The sequence below is a fragment of the Ictidomys tridecemlineatus genome, chromosome 2 (assembly GCF_052094955.1).
Source record: "Ictidomys tridecemlineatus isolate mIctTri1 chromosome 2, mIctTri1.hap1, whole genome shotgun sequence".
Classification (NCBI taxonomy): Eukaryota; Metazoa; Chordata; class Mammalia; order Rodentia; family Sciuridae; genus Ictidomys; species Ictidomys tridecemlineatus.
In genome coordinates this window covers 157,204,267-157,231,874 of record NC_135478.1, presented here as the reverse complement: position 1 = coordinate 157,231,874, position 27,608 = coordinate 157,204,267, and the positions used below count along the sequence as shown (strand labels likewise).

General features: G+C 35.0%; 1 protein-coding gene across 1 annotated transcript in view; it reads left to right on the top strand.

The window, feature by feature from the left end:
• The window catches only part of Lrrc72 (leucine rich repeat containing 72), a 59,901-nt gene that overhangs the window by 27,660 nt on the left and 4,633 nt on the right, over positions 1-27,608 (top strand). The window contains exons 4-7 of the mRNA XM_005328805.4: positions 13,488-13,569; positions 14,718-14,828; positions 22,009-22,098; positions 23,306-23,458. Of these exons, the coding sequence (XP_005328862.2) occupies positions 13,488-13,569; positions 14,718-14,828; positions 22,009-22,098; positions 23,306-23,458 (436 nt within the window). The remainder of the gene's footprint in view (positions 1-13,487; positions 13,570-14,717; positions 14,829-22,008; positions 22,099-23,305; positions 23,459-27,608) is intronic.

Here is a 27,608-nt window from a genome sequence, read left to right as displayed (position 1 = left end):
GAGTAAATAAAAACCCTGATATTGTCTCATGAATACAATAATCTCATTTTGTCAGTGAATCACAAATGGCATGTAATTGGACATCAATTATAAATATGAGGAGACTAATGTGGTAATATTTTGCCTAGTACTTTTGTTCATTTGAAAATGTTAGATTCTGTTTATTTGAATCATAGCTAGGAAATTTTCTTTGCATGAACACTAGTTCAGGTAATAGAAGGTCACTGGACAGAGCATGCTTCTACTTTAAGCAGAACAATTAATAATTGAAAAGATATTGGGTAGATATTACAGAAGTTTAAGAATCAAGTTCTGAAAATACTCAGAATCAAAGGGAGCTGTGGTCAAAATCATGTCATAGAACCAGTTTCTACAAACAGTTTTGACTTGCCAATCCACAAGAAAAGCCCCAGCTTGCACTATTGGTGTTGCCAGCACCAGCCACGGGACACACCCACTGCCATCATTTCCAGTGCTATGGAAGACAAATATTGTCTCCATTCCTGCCACCACCAGAATTAACTGCAACTGTCTCAACCTCTTTGCCTTACCATTTCTTGATTTGAAGTTCAGTGTGGATGCATTGGATTGACTTAGCCTAGGCGCTGTGTATGCTTTACCTGCTAGACTGTGAAAACAAATACCTTGTCCAGTGGGGAGCGGGTTCTGATTCCTACCAACACTCATTGGATGGTGAATATCTTGAATTATGGAGAGGATATTTAGATGCTAGGCATTGAAAAAATTGTGACAAGTAACTCCCAAATTTTGTTAAGTAATGTTTAGGAAGTTGAAATGAAAGAAATAGCACCAACATTTGCTATGTTCCTGTCAGAGAACCTGGATGAGAGTAGTTATTAGGTAAATAGAGGATAAGTTCAGGTACAGCTCAGATTCTGTCACTAACCAGCTAACAGTATTTAGCAAATCACATCCTCTCTCTTAGAGCTGTTTCCACTTGTGTAATATAGCATATTTATTCTTCAAGATTACTTCAAAGGTTGTCATGAGATGGCCTATGTGAAGTACTAATCAAAGAAACTCACACACACTAGTCACAAGATAAAATATTAAGATCCTGGGCTGGGGCTGTAGCTCAGTGGTACAGCACCTGCCTCGCATGTCTGGGGCACAGGATTTAATCCTCGACACCACATAAAAAATAAAGATATTGTGTTCATCCACAATGAGAGAGAGAGAGAGAGATACTATTTCCCTGCATATATATATATATATATATTTCTTCTTTCAACAGAACTATTTATACATATAACAATTGTTTAAAGAATTAGCTAGCTCTACAAGTTGGCAATAGATGAAATAACTTTCAGATGCAACAACTTTCAATTCCTTTACGTGATATTTTATTACCTATCAACATTTCTCTAAATCACCCGCCAGTATTGCTATTACTTCTTGAGTTTTCTCTTTTACACAATAGCTATTTTGTTCTCATTGAGGAAGATGACGATCTAGTTCTTTCTCATCCCCACATCTACCACACACATGCATACTTTCCATTCCCCAGTCTCCTGATGTGGTTGTATTGTAATTTGAGTTAAATCAATATTCACTGGTTATATTGTTATAACAAAGTACGCTTTTCAGAACAATAAGCCATGTATTATACTCTGCTTTTCCTTTATTGCATTTCCTTAGATTCCCTGGAGTTTATATTTGTCTGATTTATTTTTTATTTGATTTTCATTACAGGCTGAATTGTGTCCCCCCCCCAAGCCCCCCACCAAATTTAGACATTGAAGTCCTTATTTCTGGTTCCTCAGAATTTGACTGTGTATGGAGATTGTGCAGTGAGAGAAGAATTAAGTTAAAATGGGATAATTAGCATGGGCCTAATCTAACATGACAGTGTCTATAAAAAGAAGAGATTAGGACACAGAGAAATACTAGCCATGTGCACAATACAGAGAGAAGATCATGAGAGGGCACCAGAAGGTTGTTATCCACAAGCCACGTGGAGAGACACCAGAATGAAACCCAATTCTTTCAATACGTTGATCAGGGACTTTCAGCTTCCAGAACTGTAAGGGAAATTTTCCTGCCATTTAAGCCAACTATTCTGTGGTATTTATTATGGCAGCCCTAGCAAACTAATACATTTTAAAACTGCTGTTCCCATCCAACCAATCTAAACTCTGTTAATTGACCATATCTACTTAATACATTCAATTACATTTTTTGTTTTGTTTTGGTTTTGGCTTTGGTGCTGGTGATTGAACCCATGACCTCGTACATGCTAGGCAAGCACTCTACCACTGAGCCACAAACCCAGCCCTACTTTCATTTTCTTGAAGTCTTCCCAGGCCTTCTGACTCGCTCTGGACTGCTTGCCCTGTGAGACTATATACAACTACAATCACCCTTCATCTGGGAGTGTCCTTGGCTCCTCTCCTGTTTCTTAGACTGCATGTCTTTCTTTTCCCCCCTAGAGCACATACTCCAGTGTCTTCCTGAGAAAGGAGTGCAGAAGTGCAGGTGATAAATTTTTTAAGATTCTGCAAGCTTGTACTTGTGTTTTTTCAATTCTCACATTTCAACCAATATTTTGGCTTCTCTGACTAATAGAATTCTACATTGACAATAAAACATCTCTCCTTTGTCATCTAATTTTCAGTGTAGCTGTTGAGGCATGTGAAGCCATCTGAGTTCTGATCCTTGAATTTGGGATGTGTGTGTGTGTGTGTGTGTGTGTGTGTGTGTGCTCTTATGTTCTGTTGTTCTTAGTGTTCTGACATTTCACAATAATGTGCATTGGTTTAACTTTATCACCCACTGTGCTGGGTTTGAGAAAACTTCTATCTGGAAACTCATGTCTTTTAATTTGGAGATATTTGCTTAAAGTATATTGATTTCTTCCTCTTCTATGTCTATAGTTCTCTGTTCCTGGAACTATATGTATATGTTAAACACTGACCTCATTTTCAAACTTTCTTTTATATTCTCAGTTTTTGAAAATTTATTTTTGTTTCTTTGTCATTTTCTTCTACTTTCTGGAAGAGTTCCTCAACTTTCTCTTCCAACTCTCCTAATAGGATGTAATATGTTCCTTATATCTCCTTTCAGGTTTTTATTTTTCAAGGGCTCTTTTTCATTCATTTGTATGTTTGTTTATTTATTTATTTATTGTGCCAGAGGCACTTAACCACCGAGCCATTCCCCAGCACCCCCCCCACTTTTTTTGTGGTGGTGGTGGGGTAACCAGGGATTGAACTGAGGGGCACTTGACTGCTAAGCCACATCTCCAGCCCTATTTTGTATTTTATTTAGAGACAGGGTCTCATTGTGTTGCTTAGCATCTCACTTTTGCTGAGGCTGGCTTTGAACTTGCCATCCTCCTGCCTCAGCCTCCTGGAATTACAGTTGTGTACCACTGCACCTATCTCCCAGCCCCTTTTATATTATATTTTATGTTGCTAAATTGCTTAGGGCCTTGCTAAGTTGTTGAGTCTGGCTTTGAGGACACAATCCTTCTATATCAGCCTCCAGAGCAGCTAGGATTTAAAGGGGTGTGCCACCTCGCCTAGTTTCTGTGTTTATTTTTATATTATCCTTTTATAATAGTATAGCACAATTATGTTTATATAATAAGATATTTTATATTAAAATGTATTTGTATTACCTTTATGCAATTTTACGTTGTTTTATTAAAGAATATATTTTTTAACAATTTTATTGGTGCACAAATCATACACAAAAAATTGCATGTGTTTAATGTATACAACTTGATGAATTTGAACATATGTATATACTCATGAGACTTTCACTACAATCAAGGGGATAACATCAATCACTCAAAAATATTCCAAGTATCATTTTTGTATGTTGTTGTTTGCTTCTTTTTGTAGTAAGAACACAACACAAGATTCAACTACTTTTCTTTTCTTTCCTTTTTTTCTTTTCTTCTTCTTCTTCTTCTTCTTTTTTTTTTTTTTGGTACCGGGGATTGAATTCAGGAGCACTTGACTACTGAGCCACATCCAAGCCCTGCTTTGTATTTTATTTAGAGACAGGGTCTCACTGAGTTACTTAGCGCCTCGCCATTGCTGAGGCTGGCTTTGAACTCCTGATTCTCCTGGCTCATCAGCCTCCCAAGCTGCTGGGATTACAGGCATGTGCCACCTTACCCAGCTTCAACTTCTTAATAAATTTTTTAATGCATACCATACCACATTGTTAAGTATACCATATTTTACAGCAGATTTCTAGAATGCATTCGTTTTGTATATCTGAGACTCACCCACCTCGCTGCAGTCCTTGGCTAGTTCAGATTCCACTTATGAGGAATTGTATAGTATTTATTCTTGAAGGAAAGGCTTATTTTACTTAACATAATTTCCCACAGGTCCATCCAAGTTGTCAAAACTGTAGGATTGCCTTCTTTTTGAAGGCTGAATAACATTCCATTATATTTAGATAACCGATTTTCTTCATCCCCTTTTCCTTTTGATAGACATTTGGGTTATTTCCTCCTCTTGGCTACTTTAAATAATGCTGCAAATAACATGGATGCAGATAACTCCTTGGGACCCTAATTTCAATTCTTTGGGGTATATATCCAGAAGTGAGGTTACTAGATTATGTAGAAATTCTATGTTTAAATTTTTGAGGAGTTTCCCCATGTCTTTCATAGTGCCTGCACCATTTTACATTCCCACCAAGAGTGTGCAACTGTTCCAATTTCTCCACATTCTTGTCAACAATTATCTTTTTTGATAACAGCTATCCTAACAAGTATGAGCTGATTAAAATATATATTTTATGTTATCTTTTCCTTGTTTCAAGGATAAAATATCCTAATCTTTTCAAGCATAATCATGATGATGGTGTTGCTGTTGCTGTTTACATTGTATCTATTTTTTTCTAAATTAATCTGGTTTCCATTTATTTCTTTTAATCTCCTTTTTTTATGACAGAATTTTTCATGAAATGTTCTTGACTAACTGGTTGCAATTAAGATGGAGGTCTAAAATGTCAACGGGAAGTATTAAGCATGTGTGGCTGGAGCTTGACAACTGTGAGATTCATTGTAAAGTGGAATGACTGGGCAGATCTGGGGGAAACCCTGGTATTAGTAAACTGGGATCTCTCTCCTGATATTTGAAATCTCCAGAAAAGTCATTTTCAATCCTCTGCCCAAGGATAAAGGAAGCCAACCTGGGGACAGAGGGCTGAGTGTTCTCAGCTTTCAGTGTTCATGCATTCCCCTAATCCTTCTGTTTTCAGACCCTCTACATTCAACTCTGCCTAGTGGGGACTATGCATTATTCCATCTATAAGTCTCCAGTCTTTCTGTGGTAAGAAAGGTTCCGTTGTCTAGTAGTAGTCTGAGAACATTCTCTAGGCTTCTTAAACAGCTGTTCTTGACAAGGGGAAAGATACACCACAATGTTCTAAAAAGACTTAATAACTTAAAGTAAAAATAAAGAGGAAGAAAAGAGGTTAGAGAGGATATTTTCTCCTTGAAACAAGGAAAAGATAACATACAATATATTTTTAGTCAGCTCATACTTGTTAGGATACCTAATTATCAAAAAAGACAAGTGTTGACAAGGATATAATTCTTATTTAATTCCTTCCTCTTTATTTTTACTTCCAATAATTGAGTCTTTTTAAAACATTGTGGTATATTTCAGATTCTTTTTTTTTACTATTTTTTTATTTGTTTTAATTAGTTACACATGACAGTAGGATGACTTTGACATATCATGCATTTGAATCAGATGGGATATAATTTCTCATTTTTCTGAGTATACAGGTTGCAGAATCACTTGGTCATGCATTCACATATATACACACAGTAATAATAAAGTCTGTTTCATTCTACTATCCTTCCTATCCCCCCATCCCCTCCCCTCCCCTCCCATCACTTCTCTCTACCTAATATAGGGTAACACTATTATTTTTTCTCTCACATCTTCATACATGTATTTTGTATAACAATGAGGATCTCCTTCCACCATCCATGCAATTCCCTTTCTCCCTCCCTTTCCCTCCCACCCCTCTTCCCTATGTAGAGGAAATCTTCTTCCCATGCTCTTCCTGTCTTTCCCATCTTGAGTCACCCTCTTATATCAGAGAAGACATTCTGCATTTGTTTTTTTGGGATTGGCTAACTTCACTTAGCATAATCTGCTCTAACGCCATCCATTTCCCTGCAAATGTCATGATCTTATTATTTTTTAGTGCTGAGTAATATTCTCTGACTTAGAATTAGATTCTCTTATTTCTGATAATTCTGTTGCCACTTGACATATACTTTTCAGCTCCCCACATTATATTACTGTTGTCTCATTTCCTGATTTCTTTGTCCTTATTAAAACATGTGTTTCAAAACAATTCCTTTACTGTCATTTTAGATACCTTTTTGGATGAAACAAAATTAGATATGTGTGTATAATCTATACATTTAACAATGTCATTTTCCTCACACAATCTCATGTGTATGATTTTTTATTAATATTATTTTAATTAAAAATCATAATTGCATACATTTAGGGAATTTATAACACATGATGTTTGGATATATGTACACAATATAGAATAATTATATTGAACTAATTAAAGTTTCTGCTTGCTCACCATTTTTTATGGTGAGAGATTTAAAATTACTCTTTTACTTATTTGGAAATACATAATACTATTGACTATAGTCACCTTGCTGTGTGAAAGTCTCAAAACGTATATCACCTGTTGACACTTTTTACCCTTTGATCAACAAACTTTCCATTCTTCCTTATCCTCCAGTCCTCTGATAACCATCTTTGTATTCTGTACTTCTGTGAAATTCAACTTTTTTGGGTTCCACATACAAGTGAGATCATGTGGAGTTTGTCCTTTCCTGGCTCATTTCACTTAGCATAATGTCCTCAGGTTAATCTATACTGTTGAAAATGGCAGGAAGCTGGGCACAGTGGCTCACACCTGTAATCCCAGTGGCATGAAAGGCCGAGGCAGGAGGATCATCATAAGTTCAAAGCCAACTCCAGCAACTTGGCTTGGCCATAAGTAACTCAGTGAGACCCTCTCTCTAAATAAAACTCAAAAAAAGGGCTGAGGATATGACTCAGTGGCTTGGCAACCCTGGGTTCAATCTCCAGTACCAAAAAATTAAAAAAAAAATAAAGAAGATGACAAGATTTCCCTCTTTTTTATGACTCATTAGTATTCCATTGTGTATATATACTGCATTTATTTTTTGTCCATTCATCCATTGATGAGCACTTAGGTTGATTCCATATACTAGCTATTGTGAATAGTGCTACAGTGAACATGGGAATGCAGGTATCCCTTTAACGTGCTGATTTTAATTCCTTTGGATATAAACTCCAAAGTGGGATTACTAAATTGTATGGTGATTCTATTTTTAGTTTATTAATCCAAACCATTTTCCATAATGGCTATACTAGTTTACTTTTCCACCAGAAATATATAAAATTCCCTTTCTGTTTTCTCCACATCATCAACACTAATCTTTTATTTTTTGATAAAAGCTATTTTGACATGTGTACAATACATAATTATGATTTTAATTGGCAATTCCCTAATGATTAGTAATGGATAAGTGTTTTTACATGTATCTGTTGACCATTTATTTGTATGGTGGTTTTCTTTTTTTTTGAGAAATGTCTATTCAAGTCCATTTTTTAATCAAGTTGTTTCCTTGTTATAGAATTTTTATATACTCAATATATATATACAGATTATATATACATACATATATATGCATATATATGTGTGTGTATGTATACATTTTCTCTTCATTTTGTCTATTATTATTTTTGCTGTGCAGAAGCTTTTTAGTTAGATTTCTTTTCATTTGTCTATATTTACTTTTGTTGACTGTGCTTTCATGGTTATAACCAAAGAGTTGTTGCCCCAATCAGTGTTGTGTATTTTTTTCCCTCAATGTTTTCTTCTAGTAGTTTCAGGTCTCATATTTAAGTCTTTGATCCATTTCAAATTGACTTTTGCATATTTCTGAGATAAGGATACAATCCCATTTTTCTGCATATGCACAGTTTTCCTAACATCTTGAGAGCCTGTCCTTTCCTCATGTATGTTCTTGGCATCTTTGTCAAAAAGTAATTGACCATAAATATGTGGGTTTATTTCTGGGCTCTCTACCTTGTTCCATTATTCCGTATGCCTATTTTTATGCCAGTAACATGCTGTGTTGATTACAATTGCTTTATATAATGTGTTTTGAAATTTGGAAGTAAGATGCTTCCAGCTTAGTTCTTTTTGCTCAAGATTATTTTGTCTACTCAGGGTCTTTTGTGGTTACATGTAAATTTAAGGATATTTTTTCTATTCAAAAAATAAAGGCACTGGAATTTTGAAGGATTGCACTGGATATGTAGATTGCTTTGAGTAGTAGGGACATTTTCACAGTATTAATTAGAAATTTCTAAGTCATGAACATGCAGTCTTTCTATAAATTTATGGGTTTTTTTTCAATATCTTTATCAGTGTTTTTTTAATTTTCAATATATAGTTCTTTTACCTCTTTGGATAAATTTATACCTAAGTAATTTGGGTTATTATTACTATTATAAATAGAATTCTTTTCCTAATTTTATTTTTGGATAGATGATTACTAGTATGTAAAAATTAAACTAATTTTTGTATGCTGATATTGTATCCTAGAACTTTACAAAATTCATTTATCTGTTTTAAGCAAGTTGTGCACATGTATGTAATCTTCAGATTTTTCTCTGTTAGCATGTAGAGACAAATTTCATTCCTTCATTTTCTTTTAGAATGCCTTTTCTTTCTTTTTCTTGTCTAATTACACTGGCAGAACTTTTGTTAGCATCTTCTGGCAAAGAAGTGGCAAGATTGAGTATTCTTGTCTTGATCCCGATCTTAGAGGAAAAGCTCTAGTTTTTGGCACTGGGAATTATATTAGCTACAGGTTTATCCTATTTTTATTGTGTTGAGATGCATTCCTTGCATATTTTAAGAGTTTTTATCATATGTACAATTTTGAGATTCTCTCAAAAATCTAAGATCTGTGGTCTTGTTTCACAATAGCATAAACTTTTTGAAGCCATTTTTCTTATCCATGATACTACTTTATTTTCATGAACATAGCCCCTGAAGCTGATTTTACAAGCTGGTATCTTAGGAAGTTGTTTTAGAGCATAAATTGAGTGATATTTAAAAGTTTTCTTAGGTAAAGTCAATCATTGATCATAATCCTTTAATTTCAAAAAAAATACCCTGAGATACCTAATATCTTAATCTTTATGAATTATATAGTATTTTGCCTCTAGAAGAAATGGGATGTTGTAAGGTAATAAAATAAGAAGGAAAAAGTAATAACAAGGGTCAAGGTAAAGACAATATCAAGAGAAAAAAGAAATGCTAAAAGGAAAGTTTGAATAAAAGCCAAGAGTAAGTATCCTTACTTGTATCTGAGGTTGCTTAGCACTATTTTTGGGTAGTTCTTTTAGTTTGGATTTATTGGTAACCATAGTCATCTATCTAGGTTTGCTGGGAAAAAAAAATAAGAACCTCTCTTGTGGAGTGGGGAAAGAATAGAAGAGTACTTAGGACCCAAAGCTATGCTGAAGTTGGGTGACCAGTTTAGAAAAAATGTTGAAAAGAATCCATACAATTTGAGAGGTTAAGATATGCATCAGGTAGATGTAGCCAGTCCAGCCAGTGGCTCAAATTAAGTCTAGAATGAACTGATCTGGATAGCTCAGCTTCCTACCCTAGTGTTACTCAACTGTAGTGGTTTCCAACAGGGACTCCAGAGCCTGAGTCAAACCCCAGGTTCATCAAATACTAACTGTATAATCTTGGGCAAGTTATTTAGCCTTTCCATGTCTTAGTTTTAACATCTTAAAGTAAAATATAAATAGTACTCTACCTCATGTGTTTATAGTGAAGATTAAGTGTATATATATATATATATATATATATATATATATATATATATATATATATCCAAGATTATTATATTTCTCTTTTTTTTTCTTTACATTTCAGGTCAAATGTTTCTGTGTGCAATATAGATATGTTTGGGGGTTATTGCTGAAATACTAGAAATAAATTTATTTATAAAATATTTCCTAGTACTTGATCTAATGTCAAATTAATAACTTATAGATGACTTATATAAAAGTCCTCACCCCAAATAAAGAAGCCGAATTATGATGAAAAATATGCCAATTGATGCTTTGAAAGTCAGACTTGGATTTTCATCCTTGTTCTCCTACTTATGATCCATGGATCTTGAGAAATTTGTTTAACTTCTCTGAGCTTCAGTTTCCTCCTAGGTAAATACTTACTGGAGAATGGAGTAAGTAGCATAAAATAAATAATATGATCCTTTCCTAAGGGGTGTTTCATATTATCTAGAAAGTTTGGATTATCACAGCTGGAGTGTATGTGCTACTGGCACCTAGTGGGTGGAGGCTAGAGATGCTGCTAAACATGTTGAAATGCTCAGGACTGCCCCATGTCCCCAAATCCAAGAATTTTGTGGTTCAGAGTATTGTAAGTGGGAGAGGTTGAGAACTGTGCTCTAAACTATGCCTTCTTCATTTTCAATTCTTGCTGGTATATATTTTTCTTTGGTAGTACACCTCAGTGGTTTCCTGTAAGTGCTTCACATTAAATGCAAGTGTATGTACCTGTACAAAAATAATAGTAATGGTTAAAAATAAGTAATAATAGCTATCATTTAGGGAGCACTTGCCATCAGCCAAACTTTGAATTAAGATATTATAACTTATGAACTGTTACATTAAATATAAAGTTTTTTGGAAATCTTTAGAATGAATCATATTTTTTCAATGAATAAGCATATAACATTTTATTTAATACTAGCTTGAGTATCAGGACAATTAGTATGTCTTCTAATTCCTGTCTCTGACTAATGAATTTGCTAAATTTCCATATGTATTAATTTCTGTGAATTCTACCTTAAAACAATCTCTCAATTTCCTCTAAGTTGTTCTTTTTCTACTGTCATTACTCTACTTTCAGCCACCATCAGCTTTCATAAATTAGAATAACACTTTCCTTTTTTTGTCTCTTGCCATTGTAGCTACTATTCTGCCTTCCCTACCTTCTACCCTGCCATTTTTTCACTTTAGTGAAAATGAGCAATACCACTCTTCTGCACCAAATATTTTAATAGCCCTCAAAGGTCCTTACGATCTTTGTTTCTTCTCATTCTACTTCCTCTCACCCACTTCACATTAACAAAGAGTGGAATCTTAATATTCCAGTGGTCATGATCCAAGGATGTCAATGGAAGAACTACAATTTTATAATCAAGATGAAACAGTCACATTTGTTAGTGTTCTGTGCTAATGAGCAATGCAAGAGAAATTAGTCTCAACTAACTAGCAATGTTCCATTCATGTGTGGTCAGCAGATGAATAATCAAGGAGAGAAAAAGAGGTGATGATTTCCACTGGTGTTCTTTTCCTACGTTGATGTCAAGTGTGGTGATGATTAGAGCCAGGGAGAGGTGAAAGGAAGTAGGAAAAGCTGAACGGGCCTAGAGGCCTCCTGGGACTCTTCCCCTCCTTATGTGAACAGTTTCCCTGCCTTGGAGAAACACAGGTCCTCTCATGCCTTACTGAAAACTGTGGTGAAATCATTGGTGGTTCTGCGGAATGAGTGCTGACATAATTTTGTGGTGTTGAGTCTGGAAGTGATGAGATGAATGGTACACAAACCTTTTTATAGCATCACAATTTGTGCACGTTACCAATATAAAAAGAAATGAAAACTCACCAAAGAAACTAGTTTTCAAACTTTGGTTACAACCCAAAATGGTTTTTCTGAAATATGAGAAGGATATGAATAAAATTTCTAATAAATTCTCACTGTCACATGGGTTGACATCTATTTAACTCAATCTACTCCTCAAATGATAAAACAATTCCATTGAATAATAATAGGTCTATGGTAATAATAATAATAATAATATATGGTCAAGATCATATATATATATATATATATATATGGACTTAATATTTGATTATGATAACTATTGCATGAGAAGCTTCTCCCTTAGATCCTTTTTTAAGTAGCAAAGATATAATACTTAACTTACCTGCTGCTCTTAGAATATACCTGCCCTCCTCTAAGACTATAGATGAGACATGTCTCATCTAATTCAAACAAAATGAGGAAAATTTTATAAAGATTATAGAGTCAATGTTTTTAAATGGGGTTCTTCTTGAAGGCTAACAGAGGATTTCTGAAATACATTTTAGCATTGAATATCTTCTATCATGTATATAGTACTTCCTGGTTCATTTGGGGAATTTTCAAGAGAGTACTTATTTCAAAAGAGCATTTATTTCTAACTCATACACACTGAATTTTAAATCAAATCTGAAAAATAAGAATGCAACTTCACCATATGGTTTGGAGAGCAGGGAGTGGAAAATATAAGCTACTGGGGAAATATGATTCCTTTCCTTAAGGGAGACACAAAACATTAGTGATTGAGTGACTAATTGTACAAATCAAATAAATGTTGAAGTGGTCAAGAAAATTGAGGTTCGTGAACACAGTATTTGTCAGGAGAGGCCTTGTGAGAAACGATGAGCTGCAAAGTAACAGAACAGGATCACGTTGTGCCTTGTCCTCTAGTTGTGACCAGTGGCTGGCTAAGTTGTTAGCGTCAGACCTGATGGGCAGAGTTGCCTCCTGTGTCCATTCAGATTACACAGTTCTCAGCTAAACTGAGAGATCTGCATACTAGAAAGATATTGAGACTGGGAAGAAAAGATGGTTTTCAGAGTAGGGCAAAGAGGGTTCAGAATTGGACTATTATTCAAGAGCTACAACTCAAAGTGCTGGAGCAGGTACAAATTTAGAGAAGAACAAATGTGGGTCAAAATAGAAAAAAAGTCAAGCAAGGAGGCCAAAGGTTGGTTTTAGAAAATCTCTGAAGTTGTGAAAATGTACTGTGACAACTCACTCATGTAGGGTTTCCTATGTCTTGCTGGGCTGGTGCTGATCCTTAAAAATAATCAGAAATGTTCCAGGAACAAGGACATGCCTGCAAAGGGAAATTCTGCCTCCTACAGATGTAGAAATACCAGCAGCGTTATCTGAAGAGAAAATACTTGGCTTATAATAATAATAGATGGTGAATTAATGGATGCATCAAGCCAAATCTCATGAAACTACATGGAGCAGAAGTAAGGGAAACATTGCCAGAGCAAAAGGATGAGGCCAGATTACAGAGGTTGATGAAGACAGGCAATGGAATTTCATCAAGTGTGGAAAGAGAAGTTAATTTTAAGTTAAAATTATACTTTCCATCACTTGGTCCTCAATGGCAATCCAGATAAAATTCACAACCTAGTCCAAAAGGCCACAGATAATTAATAATTGCTGCAAAGGCTGCATTTCTATTGTCTTATTATGATTATGAATACATATCTACCATTATTATAGAAAAATCTATTATTTTCTTTTATTTTCAGCTCCATGGGATAGCATTTTTAACTAGAAATCACTGTCTGACCGAACTATATCTAAACAACAATGCAATATTTGAGATAGTAGGTATGTCTTAAATTTTCTTTGATTGAATAGGTTTTCAATTAAGTAATAATTTTCAACTATGATAACCATTAATGATGTGCAAAGATTTGTTTTAATAATTCTCTTAAAAAGATGTGACAGTCTATTTTTAAATGTTCTTATTACATTTCAAGAAATGTGCTGTTAGATTGCTTTTCTAACTTAGTATTGTCATGTGTCTTATTTGATCTTTTAAAAAAATCTCTTTTTAACATAGGAAACTTGCCACTCTACTGCACAGTTGGACACAAACTAAATATTGTGGAAACAAATTTTAACAATATTTGAGAGCACTAATAAATATTAAAATATTATAGTCTTAAAAGATTTTACTGGATATGATTTTTACCAGCTATATTCCTGTTTCCACTCCAAGTTAATTTTATAAGTGCAACAATCTCTAACCTAACAATGTCAAGACAGATATAAAAGTATATGAGGTGCCATGATCATGAAATATGAAGAAGTACCGAACAAAACACTTCTCTTTAATACCATAAATGATGGAATCAAAGTGTCATAAATTTTTGATACTTACCATAATTTCATGTACCATTAAGAAAGAAAATGTTGTCAATTAAACATGATGGGACTATGATACACACTTAACTCACTTACATTTATGTCTAAAAATGTGGGAAAATGTATAATTTAGGAAAAATAAAAATGATACGGATATGTGGTTTTTCTATTGTATAAAAGTACTTTTCAATTTGGAAGAAGAAATTGAATTGGATGAGTAGTTATTCCCTTGATTGGCATTATAAATCTAAGTAACATTCATGCACATGCATCCACACACACCCTACAAAAACAAAGGGAAGAAAGCAAATTACCTGTCCAAATTCAAACAAGCAAAAATCAGTGTTAACAGAAAACCCAGTAAAGCAGTAGTAGTGGAAAGATATTTCTACATCACAATTCAAATAACTATTTGAATTCATTTGCTTTGTTTGTAGGTTTAACAATGATTTATAATATCATTAATAGGCATTCCTCTTTTACCAGCTATAATATCTTTTGTTTAGTTAGCATGTCTAATTAGCCATCTTGAATGTTTGTTTTCATTTATCAATTTAAAAATAAATAATAAATTTAAAAATGCTGCAAATCTTGTTCATTTTTTTTAGGCCTGCACTATCTGCCTTCGTTGCATATCCTCCTGCTGCATCACAATGAGTTAACAAAAATTGATGACACAGTGAAGGAATTAAAGGGAATGCTGAACCTGAAGACCCTAAGTAACAATTTGTACTTTTATATGGTCACAAATGAAATTGGCAATAGCCCAAGACATTTTTCCACTTTTGAAGTTTAAAATTCCTTAGAGGAGGATTGCTTCTGACTAAAATACTTAGATGACTATATTTTCTTCTTTTTCAAGGCATGCTTTTGAAAGAGAAACAGGTAGAAAAGAATTATCTATGTAAAAAATACACCATGTCAAACAAAAATGGCAAAAATAACAAAAGATGATTTACATGTTTAAATTTGTTTTTGGTTTTATCTCAAAAGTAAGTTTTAACATATATGATTCTCTTGACATGAGATATTCTACACAGACACATCTCTAAATACAGCAATACTGAGAAGTAACTGTTTTTAAATAATTAGTGTTCACTTGGGGCTGGGGAACTGAGAGAATTGGATGATGATAGCTAAGGAGTAAGGGGTGCATTGTGGGGGGTCTTTTGGGGTTAATAAAATATTCTAAATTGCCTAAAGTGATAAGTTGTACCAGTCATGGAATCTACTGAAAATGACTGAATAGTATATTTTAAATAGATTAATTGTGTTGTAGGTGAAGTATATGAATAAAGTAATAAAGAGCAAAGAAAAAGAGTAAGCTTTTAAGTTTTCAACTGAGTGATGAGCAAACATCATTTACATTTACTGAATCACATCCAATAAGGAATTGGCCTCAATAATGAAGAAGTCTGTCTGGAAATAGATTAAAAATATGAATCATAAGCAGTTCCTACTCTCAATACACTTACGTTTTGGGGGGTTAAAAAAAATAGAAATGTATACAACTGAAATATAGGACAAGCGAGTCCAAGGGCCCACAGTAAAGACCCTCAGGTCAACGAGTAGGTTTTCAGACTTTAGAATTTGAAGATCTCTTCACATGTTATGCTTCATTTGTTATGAAATAGATGTTTTCTTCTATTGTTTCCTGTTCATTTTTTGAGAATTGCCTGTGTCAGTGTTTTGAATATGTGTAAACTAGTGTTGATGGAGAAGGTTCTGCTGAGGTCAACACATAGTTAGGAAAGTCTCCGAGTATTTTCATTCTATCAGTAACGTCAGCTGTACTGAGGAGAAATGATTCATGTGCTTACAGGTAGATTCTTCAAATCCAAATATTAAAATCACAAAATCACACCAAGCTCATGGTGATTCCAGGATTGTTTTGGAAACATAAGGCCACCTACTGTTGGGAGTTTTTCACAGCCTTCTGAGATTCTGTGAGAGACTTGTATTTGCCAATGGCCTGCATATTTATTTTGCCCTTCTATGCTGAACAAATGCTTCTATGATTAAAAGACTAGTTATACTAGATCAGGAACTCTTACCTATCATCGTTTTTCTATAAAAATGGGCTAACAGCTACCTCTCAGGATTGCTTCAAACATTGAGATAACTCTGTAAAACACTTCCTGCCATTAATGTTATTTTGAAGCAACAACAAAAGTAAAAATTGTTTTATTGTATATTATGTAAACAATATAATAAATGAAGAAGTCTCATGTAGTCTAGAAATTCTGCTAAGTTGGAATTAAACTCAGTATAATAAGACTAATATTTTAAATAAGAATCATTAGAATAGCATATTTGAGTCTTACCTGTTGATAAAATGCTTTTCTTAAAAAAATTTTTTAGATGTTGATGGACCTTTATTTTATTCATTTATTTATATGTGGTGCTGAAAATTGAACCCAGTGCCTCATACATGCTAGGCAAGCGCTCTATCCCTGAGCCACAATCCCAACCCGATAAAATGCTTTTTTATATTCTTATTTAAACCTTTACAGCAATCTTATGATATAATTAAAATTATTCTCTCTTCAATGATCAAAGTGCAAGGTTCCGAGATTTAGCCAGAGTACCAAGGAATATTGAAGTTTAATTCATGCCTGGTTTCACTTATCATTTATACATTCATTCATTCAATAAATATTCATAATTTATTCACTTTCAATAAGTATTTATGACACATTTACTATATGACACTATACTAGATTATACAACACAAAGTTGTACAAAAGACCCAGTCTGGACCTTGATGGGACTTACACTTTTATAACTCATAGCCTAAAGATGTCTTAGACAGTTGAAGGGGTTTGATGCTACACTATTTGAGCATATAATTTGCTACATGTAAAAATTCAATAATTTAAGCAAACTTATGGTATAAATCAACATTCATAGAGTAGTAAGCAAGGTTGGCCCAAGAGCAGTAAACAGAGTTAGGCTGTAAGTCAAGGTGCCAGGTCCAGAACTAAGTGAACCCTGAAAATCTAGCCCATGTCCTATTTGTCAAGAGTGTGTGTGAGCACAGAATTGTCAGGATGGGGACATGGGTGGGGATGAAATGCCCTAATCATTTTTTGAAGACCAGCCAAGTAATATACTATCCATATCATTACTTGTCATGACAGTTAAAGGGACTTCTACTTAAAATTGTAGTGATATGATTCAAGTTATAACTACAGTTGTTTCAACTGAGAAACTTGTCATGGAGTCTTTTTTTTTTTTTTTGAAGTGGATAAAATGCTATGTCTAATTACAAAAAAAAAAACATTTTCTGAAAATTTTTGGTAGTGAATACTAACATTTTGATCCCATATCCCTTTTTGGTTCAAGTTTTAATACAGGGAAAAAATGTCTGCATTCACGGAACTAACATTATTTGTTCAGTTATGTCCTCAGATTAAGTTTCTATGAGCCTCATTTGCAATCAGAGATTAGATTCAGCTCATTAAATAAAATGAGAAAACCATGTATTTTCCAATGTTGTTGTAATTTTTGTCTTTTCAAGTTGTAAAACCATATAAAAATCTAAAGTGTTATTATTATTCCACTTCAATTACAAGTTCTTCAGAGGGTGAGAAAATAGCCTGGAGGGTAAACCTCTAATCCACTTCAGCATTGCACCCTCCCCTGGCATGTGAGGAGAACTGCCAAGTGATTGCCCAGGAGACGCATGGCTGGGAGCTTCAGGGAGGCCTGAAACCAGCACAGAGTGTGAGGTCCTGGTAACTGGAATTCCTGTCTTCCGGGCAAAATAGGGGCCCCACCTCTTCTCTCCAGGAGGTCTACCTTTCCACACCCTCCTCTCCCAGTTCCATTTTCCTCTTCCCTTCCCTCCTCCAAACTGTAAATCAGAATTTGCTTGTGCCAAAGACCCACTTTATAGATGATGATGATTATTTGCCTTCAGCCTTCCTGCCCTTTTTCTGAGCATTAGAAAAAACACTACCAGCAACACAACATTTAAACCATTTCTTCTCTATCTATACCTTTGTTCTACTCATTTCTCTAAAGTTTTCTCTGTGTTTATTAAGTTCATTGTTGGAAAGTACCCTTAGACTCCTACCTTTCATAATTGTTAGGACATACTTCCTGGGTCACTCCAGGAGTGACCACTGGGAAGAAGAATTGCTCTTTTAAGAGAAGGTCTCCATGTTTCCAGAGATACTGCTCTTATATATTCTCTAACTTTGCTGACAGCAGTGACCCCCATCCTCTGCTGATGACAAAAAGCTAGGGTGAAGACAGATACTGGGAGGTAGGGTATGACTATGATCTCCAAGGACTCTTTATTTGAGCCCCTCTACCTGTAATGCTCATCAAAGTGAACTTCACAAAACAATCCACCAAGTGAAAAGAACTAACTGGGTCTTTTACAGCTGTTTATCTTGAAGAGAATGTTCTAATCTCTCCCCTTTCTTCATCTCCTGCTTTATCACAGTTTGCCTTTTAAAATCAAAGATGATTTCCATATTCAGTGAAAGCATGTGTAGTGTGGTGGCCCACAGATTTAAGTTAAAATTATATAGCAATCAAATTGCTAACCCATGGATGTGACCTTGCCCCCAGAACCTCGAAATCTAGGTGTCTGATGGGTGGCAGCTGAATTCCCTTCCACAGACTGTAGGTAATGCATAAGCTTTTAAACCTCTCTGTATCATTTCCTCCCCATCTATTAAAAAGCATTTTACTAATTACATCAATTTTCTCCAAAGGCACCTTAAGAACATTTGGATTCATTTAAATGATAGGTTTGTTAAATTCTGTTTTCAAAGTTTAAAAAATTCACTGAAACCAATTATTTAGATCGCTGAATCTTCTTATTTTCTGTTTCATTAAGAAGCAGCTTTACGCATGAGTCATGTAACTCCAGCTTGTGCAGTAAGGTGCTAGAGACTTTTTGATATATTATTGGGAAAATGTAAATTGCTTAGACTCTGAATCCCAAATTAAGATAAGCAAGACAGCGCTGGCGCCACGGAGGTGTACTCTATAAGTAGCCTAGAGGGAAGGTGGATTAAATGGTATTAACCTATTGAAAGTGAAAGTGTAAGCAGTTTTGCTTCATAGTTTCTAAAGGAATGTGCCCATACATCACAGAAGGCTTTCAGAACATTCAGACACAGGAAACTGACTTCATATCTTGGAAACTTAATTTATGGTAATTTTAGTAGCATCCATCCAAAACTCATAAATCCAAAATGTTAAATGTTTAATAGTATAAAAGGGAGAAAAAAAGTTGAAAATGCTTCCTTCTAAAATTGAAGAGCCAGGAAAAAGTAAAGGATAATAAAGATGAAATGCCTCTCAAATTATTTAGCTCAATTTATTTTTTTAAGTTATGTGAGCAGAGGCTACACAAGGAGCTCAATTTTCTGACTTCCTGTCACTTAGATTTTACTTTAAGATGAGATGAATAGTGAACCACAACATGCACAAGAGTGTTTAGTATCCAGACACCTTGTTAATAAGTAATCTAAACAGCTCTGGAGGCTGAGACAGGAGGATGGCAAGTTCAAAGCCAGCCTCAGGAAGGGTGAGGTGCTAAGCAACTCAGCAAGACCCTGTCTCTAAATAAAATACAAAAATGGGCTGGGGATGTGGCTCAGTGGTTGAATGCCCTGAGTTCAATCCTTGCCCCCCCCCCCCAAAAAAAAGTAATGTAAACTCAAGTTTGGAGTTTCGTTTAACTGAAGCTAGGGCTTTAAACTTGCAAAAAGAAGTTACTTAACTAGAGATGAGGAGAAAAAGCAAGGAAAGCAGTGAATGGTTATGTTCTTCGAGGAAAAAGGCACTGGAAAGGTGTATCAAGAGTAAAGGACTTTGGGATGCTGAGGCAGGAGGATTGCAAGTTCAAAGCCAGCCTCAGCAAAAGTGAGGTGCTAAGCAACTCAATGAGACCCTGTCTGTAAATCAAAAATACAAAATAGGGCTGGGGATGTGGCTCAGTGGTGGAGTGCTCCTGAGTTCAATCCCTGGAAAACTCCCCCACCCCCAAAAAGAGTAAAGGTCATTGGAAGATATTGGTACATTTTCCATTAGCATCTTGTGCAGAGGCAGACCTGGCTTCCAGCTGCTACAATGTAACACAGGGTAATGAGGTGTCAGATGTGATTCCCCAAGACAGCAACCACAAGGCAGACTTCTGCACTAAAACATTTGTGACTTTTTCTTCCTCCTAAATTCTCATTAAAAACAAATGTGCTTTGCTTTTATATCCTTGAAGGGTGTCCTTTTCTTTACTTTCTCTGGCTCCAACTACAATGCATTATCCCTGTGGATTGCTTTAAAAATCTGTCCTTATTACTGGTTTAATATACATCCCTTCTATTCCCTATCCTGTAATTACAATTATGTGTTCCCACTTTAAATTTCTTTTAAGAATAAAATTCACGTCATTTTTGTCATTTAAGACATCTTGAAAAATTTATTTCATTTTTCTTCTCATTTCTTTCAGTACATACAGATTTTCTTTCTTTTTAATTTCTTTGTTGCTCCTTTCTGTGTTTTCTTTTCTGCCTTTCCTCACAAATAACTTTGTTGGTTACGCACCAGGTGTCTTCTATTGCCTGCTTTATGTCCCTATAAAGCTCATGTTTTCCACTGGGAATAGCTATATATAAGGATTTTATTAGCCAGAGAAATTTGTGTTTATACAACAAATATAAGAATGTTTTATTACCTACAGAAAATATGTCCAGGTTTTTCTTTTTCTTTTTTTCAGTTTCTAACTACTTTGCTATCTTTTAATCAGGCCCCAACCAATCTTCTTTATGTTAATCAGTTTACTCTGGGTTTTGAATACTTATATTATCATGCCTTTATTAAGCTTCGTTATATTTTATGAATCATCTACAGCAGTATTCTTAAATTTAACATGGACATTGAGGGAGCCCCGGTTACTGATGTATCTGTGCAACAGCTGGAGCTCTTTCTGCTACTGCCATCTAGTGGTTTCCCTCACTGTATGTATTTTCCGGAAATATTTTCTAGTGTTGCATGGAAGCAGAATTTAAAAAGCTAACGATACCCAACTTGAAATTATAAATGCTTTATTGCACAGTGTATTGAAATAATCTTGTTTAATATTATCCAGTGATAAATAGGCGAGATTCTTTACTTGGAAACAAAACCCTTCTAGGTGAAGATTTTTAAAAATGCATCTACATGTTGATTCCTAAAAGAATGTGATGGCAGAAGAGCCAGGAGCTCTTCTGCACCCATGTGCTTCCCTCCTTCAGCCCCTGCATTGCAGAATCAGGTTCATTACATATCAGAACACCTGCACACGAGGCTCTCAGAGCCCCAGTGTCTGGCCAAAGGTATACAAGATGCAACATCCACATCTGCTGGCCGCTGCTCCAACTAAGATCCAAAGCTGCTACTAGCATTTACATATTCTGAGCAATGCATAATGATGTAAAGTGGAGGGAGAAATATCTATTATAACAGTGCACTATATCTCTGCCCATCCTCACACTGGCCTATGGTGACCTTTGAGACTTAGCAGAAGAGTCCCAAGTGATATTTTAGTCAAAAGCAGTTTCAAGATTCTCATGGAGCTGATACCTAGTTTGTCCTTTAGGAATTTCCTTATGGACATTTAAATTTTTCCTGATCTGTTGCAGATTTGAGTCAATAAAATGTCCCCAGCACCTAGCACATTTCCTAGTACATGGTAGTTCCCAGTAATTATTTATTGAGTGAATGAATATAACAGATAGGAAAATCAAGTGCTGCTCTAAATGAAAGAGGGCTTAATGAGGCCACTGGCTTGATATGTATCCTTATGTTGTACATGAATGCTGCAATTTTTCATGTTTTATAAAATGACATACAAAGCTCATTTTGAAATCTGACGTCTTATTTCGGACTCTTCCATTGTAGGTCTATACCAAAACCCTTTGTGCCAATATAACCTATATCGTTTATATATAATCTACCACCTTCCAGGAGTGGAGCTGCTTGATCGAAATCGTAAGGATAACTCTCTTTTGTAAAGAAATATTTGAAACTCAGCCTTACTACTCAATGGTTGAAAAATACAGAATACCTTTGAATGTGTTTTTGTAACAGAATACCATTGGATAATTTTCTTTATAAATGAAAGTTTTTTAATTATTTATTTTTGAAATGCTTGCTCTCTGAAATTGGCCCTAGTTTAGGAATTCATGTCTTTTCCACTCTATAGGAAGAGCCATCTAACTGAGCATGAGAAAGGTTCTCCTGGTTCTGCGTTTCACACTGACGAGGTGGATGCCAAATCATTTATGTTGGCCTCCTTAGTCTCCCATCTCAGCAGTGAGGGAATGGCCAGGCATGGTGGTGTACACCTGTAATCCCAGCTGCTCAGGAGGCTGAGGCAAGAAGATGGCAAGTTCAAAGTCAGCCTCAGCAAAAGCGAGGCACTAAGCAATTCAGTGAGACCCTGTCTCTAAATAAAAAATACAAAATAGGGCTGGGGATGTGGCTCAGTGGTTGAATGACCCCGAGTTCAATCCCAGTCACCCAATTCCCCTCCCCCCAAAAATGAGGGAGTTGAATAGAACTCTGAAGACCTGAGTTCTAAAATTCATTTTCTTTTGAAATTCTGTAAGTTCTTGTATATTAAAATTAATATAATCAATGTTAACTTCTTTATAAATATATCTTCATGCATTATAGACAAACTAGAATGTTTGGTTTATATAAGCCACATACACACAATCCACATCACTGTACAACATATTACATATTTTGAAAACTATCTTACCCCCTTGTGCTATATTACCTACTTCCTTACCTGTCTACACATACAGATTTGAACATTTTAAATAATTTACTAGTAACTTCTATTTGTGAGGATTTATCAGGACTTCCTGGTTCTATCTCTGCTTTTGGATAGCCTTGAGGGAAGGAAGGGTGGCAACATGTGCTGTCAGTCATCCGATGATGATGTGTCAGAAAGTCTGTATCGTGCAGTGGACTGCAGGATTGTGCTCCACCTTGTGATATGAGGGGCATGTATCAAGTGCTTGTAAGATTATGGAAGTACCCATGACAGCTACTTTACAAATCTATTTTGACAAGATGTTCCCACATAACATAGTTCACCTAAATGTTTTTGAAACTGTTCCATTCTCTTTTGAATCACTCCATATCTATTTTTAATACTGTGCAATAACATTGTTTTTGCATTTATCAGAGGTTACAGAAAAAGAAAGAAGATCAATGATTACTATTTTTAACCATAAAAAGGCTCATATCATTCAATCAATTGCATTTGGAGGAAAAGTAGATACCTCATGGAACCCAAAATTACCATTAAAGCAGAAACCTGTCCAGAGACTACCTTCAGGTAATTGGGGGAGGGGGGGATAAGAATGAAATTTAAATTCCTTAATTGTTGGAGAACTTGATCATAATAATAATGGTAAGTAAAAATAAACTAAGTACCTACATAGTGAAATAATTTCTAGTTACTTGCTAACATTATATTTTTATAGTTTTATTAGCCTAATTAGAGTGAATATGATTTTCACCATCATTCGTACATATTAAATTAAATGAAGTAATGTGATAAAATGAGATAATACATTAAAGTCTCTTCTCCAGTATCTACCACAGCAGAAAATTATTATTACCACTAACACAAGACAAATTCATCACTTTTTGATGATATTAAAAAATATTAAGAGGAAATAAAGGTCATTTGCAATTTCGCCTCCCAGAAATAAGCACTATTAATATTTTGGCTATCTCACATATGAAGTTTTTATATATGCAACTATAACAAATATATCAGTGACATTTCATTAGTTGGAATTTCTTAGATGTAACTGAAATCCAAATAAATAGGGGTTTATTTTTCTCACAGAGCAGAGTACAAAGATAGGTATGCAGAGTTAGTGTAAAGTTCTATAATATCATCAATGTTGAGGAATACATCTATCTTTTTTTTTCTTAGTGTGCTTTATGATTATAAGGTGGTTGCTATACCATCATGGGTCACATCTTTATTCCAAGAAGGAAGAAACAGGAGATGAAAAATGGTGCAAAAATATAACCTTTTTCTTCATTATTTGGCATTTGCCAAATGCACATTTTTATTTAAAAAGAACCAGATGGATTTTACAGAAACAAAAAGGAAAATATGAAACTAGAAAACAATTTTGAAGAAATTATGAAGAAAGTGACAGAGATGGAGATATAAATTAAATGTTGAGAAAAGGAGATATTTAAAAGAGAAAATCCAATGAAAGTTTAGTAATAATTCCTAAAGAAAAAAATTATAGAGAGAAATTCAGTAGATGGTAATATTTGAAGTAATAATGACTAAGAATTCTCCAAAGATGATAAATTATAGGAATCCTTAGGTTTGGATGACAAAATAAATCCACACATAAAAGACACATAACCAAAATTAAAAAAAAAAAAACTGTTTACACCAAAGGTAAAGAAGTCAGAGAAGAAATGCAGATTTTTTTCCCAACTGCAATTATGGAAGTCAAGAGACAGTGAATTAATTCCTTAAAATGCTGGGAGAAAGTAATGGCCAACAGAATCCACAAATCAAATAAATTCAACACTGAGCAAATGAGGGAGAAAGAGAGGGAGTTAGGGGAAGGAAGGAAGGAAGAGAAGTGAGGGTCAAATGAAACTTTTTTTTTCTTAATCTTTTGCTGTAAAATTTTCTAAGTTGAAGGAATATTAAAATGAATGTCTATCTATGTCCAAGCTTATTCAACAATTATTAATATTCTGCCATATTCACCAGCCTCTAAATATGAGGCTTTGTTTGCCTCTTTATTCAAAGAACAGATCTCAGACCTGGGATGTAGCTCAGTAGAAGAGCACTTCATCCCCAGTGTGGCAAAAAAGAGGGAAGAAAGGACAGGCCTCCTCAGAAGCTCCTATTTACACTTATTGTTCATACCCAGCTAGAAAACATCAATATGCAGTGGAACCACTTAAGTGTTTCAGTAGTAGAATCTCAACACTTCGCTCTTAAATAATTTGGCCTGCAAGTTGGAAAATAAGGGCATCCCCCTACGTAACTACAATGCCACTATCAGACATAAGAAAAATAACCAATTATTTAATATAGAATCAGTTTCTCCATTTTCCAAATTGTCCCAAGAAGCCTTTTGCAGCTGCTTTTTTCAAACCAGAATTCAGTCAAGATTCATAATTACCTTTGGTTGTATGAGTCTTTACTCTAAATTTAGAATAGATTCGTCAATTTTTTTCCCATAACCTAGAAATTATATTACAGAATGTGTCACTTTTGATGATTGCTTCCTTCGGATGTCCTTAAACTTGTTCCTTTAACCCTTATATTTCCCACAGACTGGAAGTGATGTCTGCAGGAGTCTTAATGGGTGCAAGAGAGTAACATGTACAGCAGGGGTGGGCCTTGGGGTGTGGTCCCCAAATTACCATTATCAGCATCACTTAGGAACTTGTGATTCAAATTCTTGCCTAATTTACCAACTTGGAAACTCAAGCACTCCCCACCCCACACTGTGTTTTAAGTAGCTTTCCCAGTGATTCTGATGCCCATTCAAGTTAGACAACCTGGCATGGAGGGCGACCAGCACCCTGCCAGGGTAGTTTCCTGCTCAGAAGATGTGAACCACTTGAGAAAAAGAAAGTCTGAAATAATTAGTATAGAATAAGAGTCAGAGCCAGAAATTAGATTTAAAGGAAGTGGAACAGCTAATAGGTCCACCAGTCTACATGGGAGCTGGAACTGAACAACCAAAAAATGGCTTTATTTCTTTTTGAAAGGAGAATACATCAAAGGCAGGGATAAGGTTTCAGCAGGAGGAGGCTTGCTTCTTGGTGTGGCAGGGGTATTGCAACAAACAGGTTGATTGGCATCTTGGCAAGCCATACCCATCTCCGAGAGGCTGTGTGGTTCCAGTGGGTCACCCCATCTCCAGTTCTGTGCTGAACTTAGAGCTAGGTAGGAAGTCGCATGTATTGGGCAGTCTCAAACCAGCAGGATTGCTGCTTGGAGTTCCCAGATACCAGACTTTCCTGTTTAGTGGCTTCCATGTCGTTTTTTAGTTCATGCACAAAAAATTCATGGATGGCTTCTGGCACACAACCACCATTGCAAAGTTAAGAGGCCAAACCGTGGAATCAGAATTCCTGGGTTCACATACCTGCTCTGCTGATCATGGCAAGATTTGTTTGGGACATAAATTTGCTTCAACTTTCTGAATTTTAAAACAAAGATTTTTATCTTCCTTTGACTGTTAGGATGCTTAATATGTAAAACATTTTAACATTGGATCTGACAACCAAATGTACCAGAAGTTGACTGTTCTTAGTCACTTCCTTGGTTTTCTTTCGCTTCTTGTGAGAAGTGATGGCCCAAACTAAATATTATTGGATGCAATGGGAGCAAGTTATGCTGTGGTGGGAAAGGAATCTATGAGAGACAAAATCCCCTCTTAAAATAAGCTGATACACACTAGAACAGCAAACACAGGCTGCTCCAGTCTAGTTTCAGTGCTATAATTATCATAGGTATGAGAGGAGAACTGATCTGTACCTTTGGTGCTGTACACTGTATTTATACAAACAGATTGCTAAAAAACGATGATCCTTTTTACTGTTTTTCATTACCTCCAAATCAAAACCAGAGGAAAAAAGGATAGAGTATTTTATTGCATTTGAAACTTTTTCTTCTAAATTCATATTCTTAATTCATAGATATTTTGACAATAGGCATCTAAAAATTGGTAGTGTGACTCTATCAATCTACTTATTCTCCAGAAAAATGACACTGCATCAGATCAACTAAAAAGCATTTTTAGCTCATGTGACTTATTTTAGCTTACTTTAGTGAGCTAAACATTTATAATGAAACTAATAAAGCACACTATGTAAGTTTTCAAAACTCATGGCTTACAGTTTTGTAGCTTTGAAATTTGTTTTGATATAAATTTTATCTTATTGTGGCATGCACATTTAGGGGTCTATATTCTTTTCTTGCAAAGAAACCATGCTTGAAATTGTTTATGAGGCAATTGTTAATAACATATTTCCATTTTATTATCCTTAATCTTAAATTGAGAAAGAAACCAATTACATTTGAAACAGCTTGGGAAGCAAGGTCAATTTTAAGTTTTCTTCAAATCTCAGCCATCAATCCTTATCTGATGGGTATAGGTTTAAAGGCTTGTACCTATTTTCCATTAATGTTTTTGTGTCTTATTACATGAGAAGCAATATTCTCAGAACCAAAACACTTTGTCCTTTTACATGTGGAAAATGAGACATTTGCTGATTTCCCTGCAACTACGCAATTATGGAAAAACATTAAGGGATATCTATAGTAAAATATCAATACATCTTTAAAATATCTACTAATGACTCAAAAAGTGAGCCTGCTGGATTTCTACTATATTTGCTCTTCTCTCCAAACAAGATAAAGTTCTAGGTATAGAGACCAGGCTGAGGTATACTATGACAGAGCCTGGGCCTGAGTGCTAAGC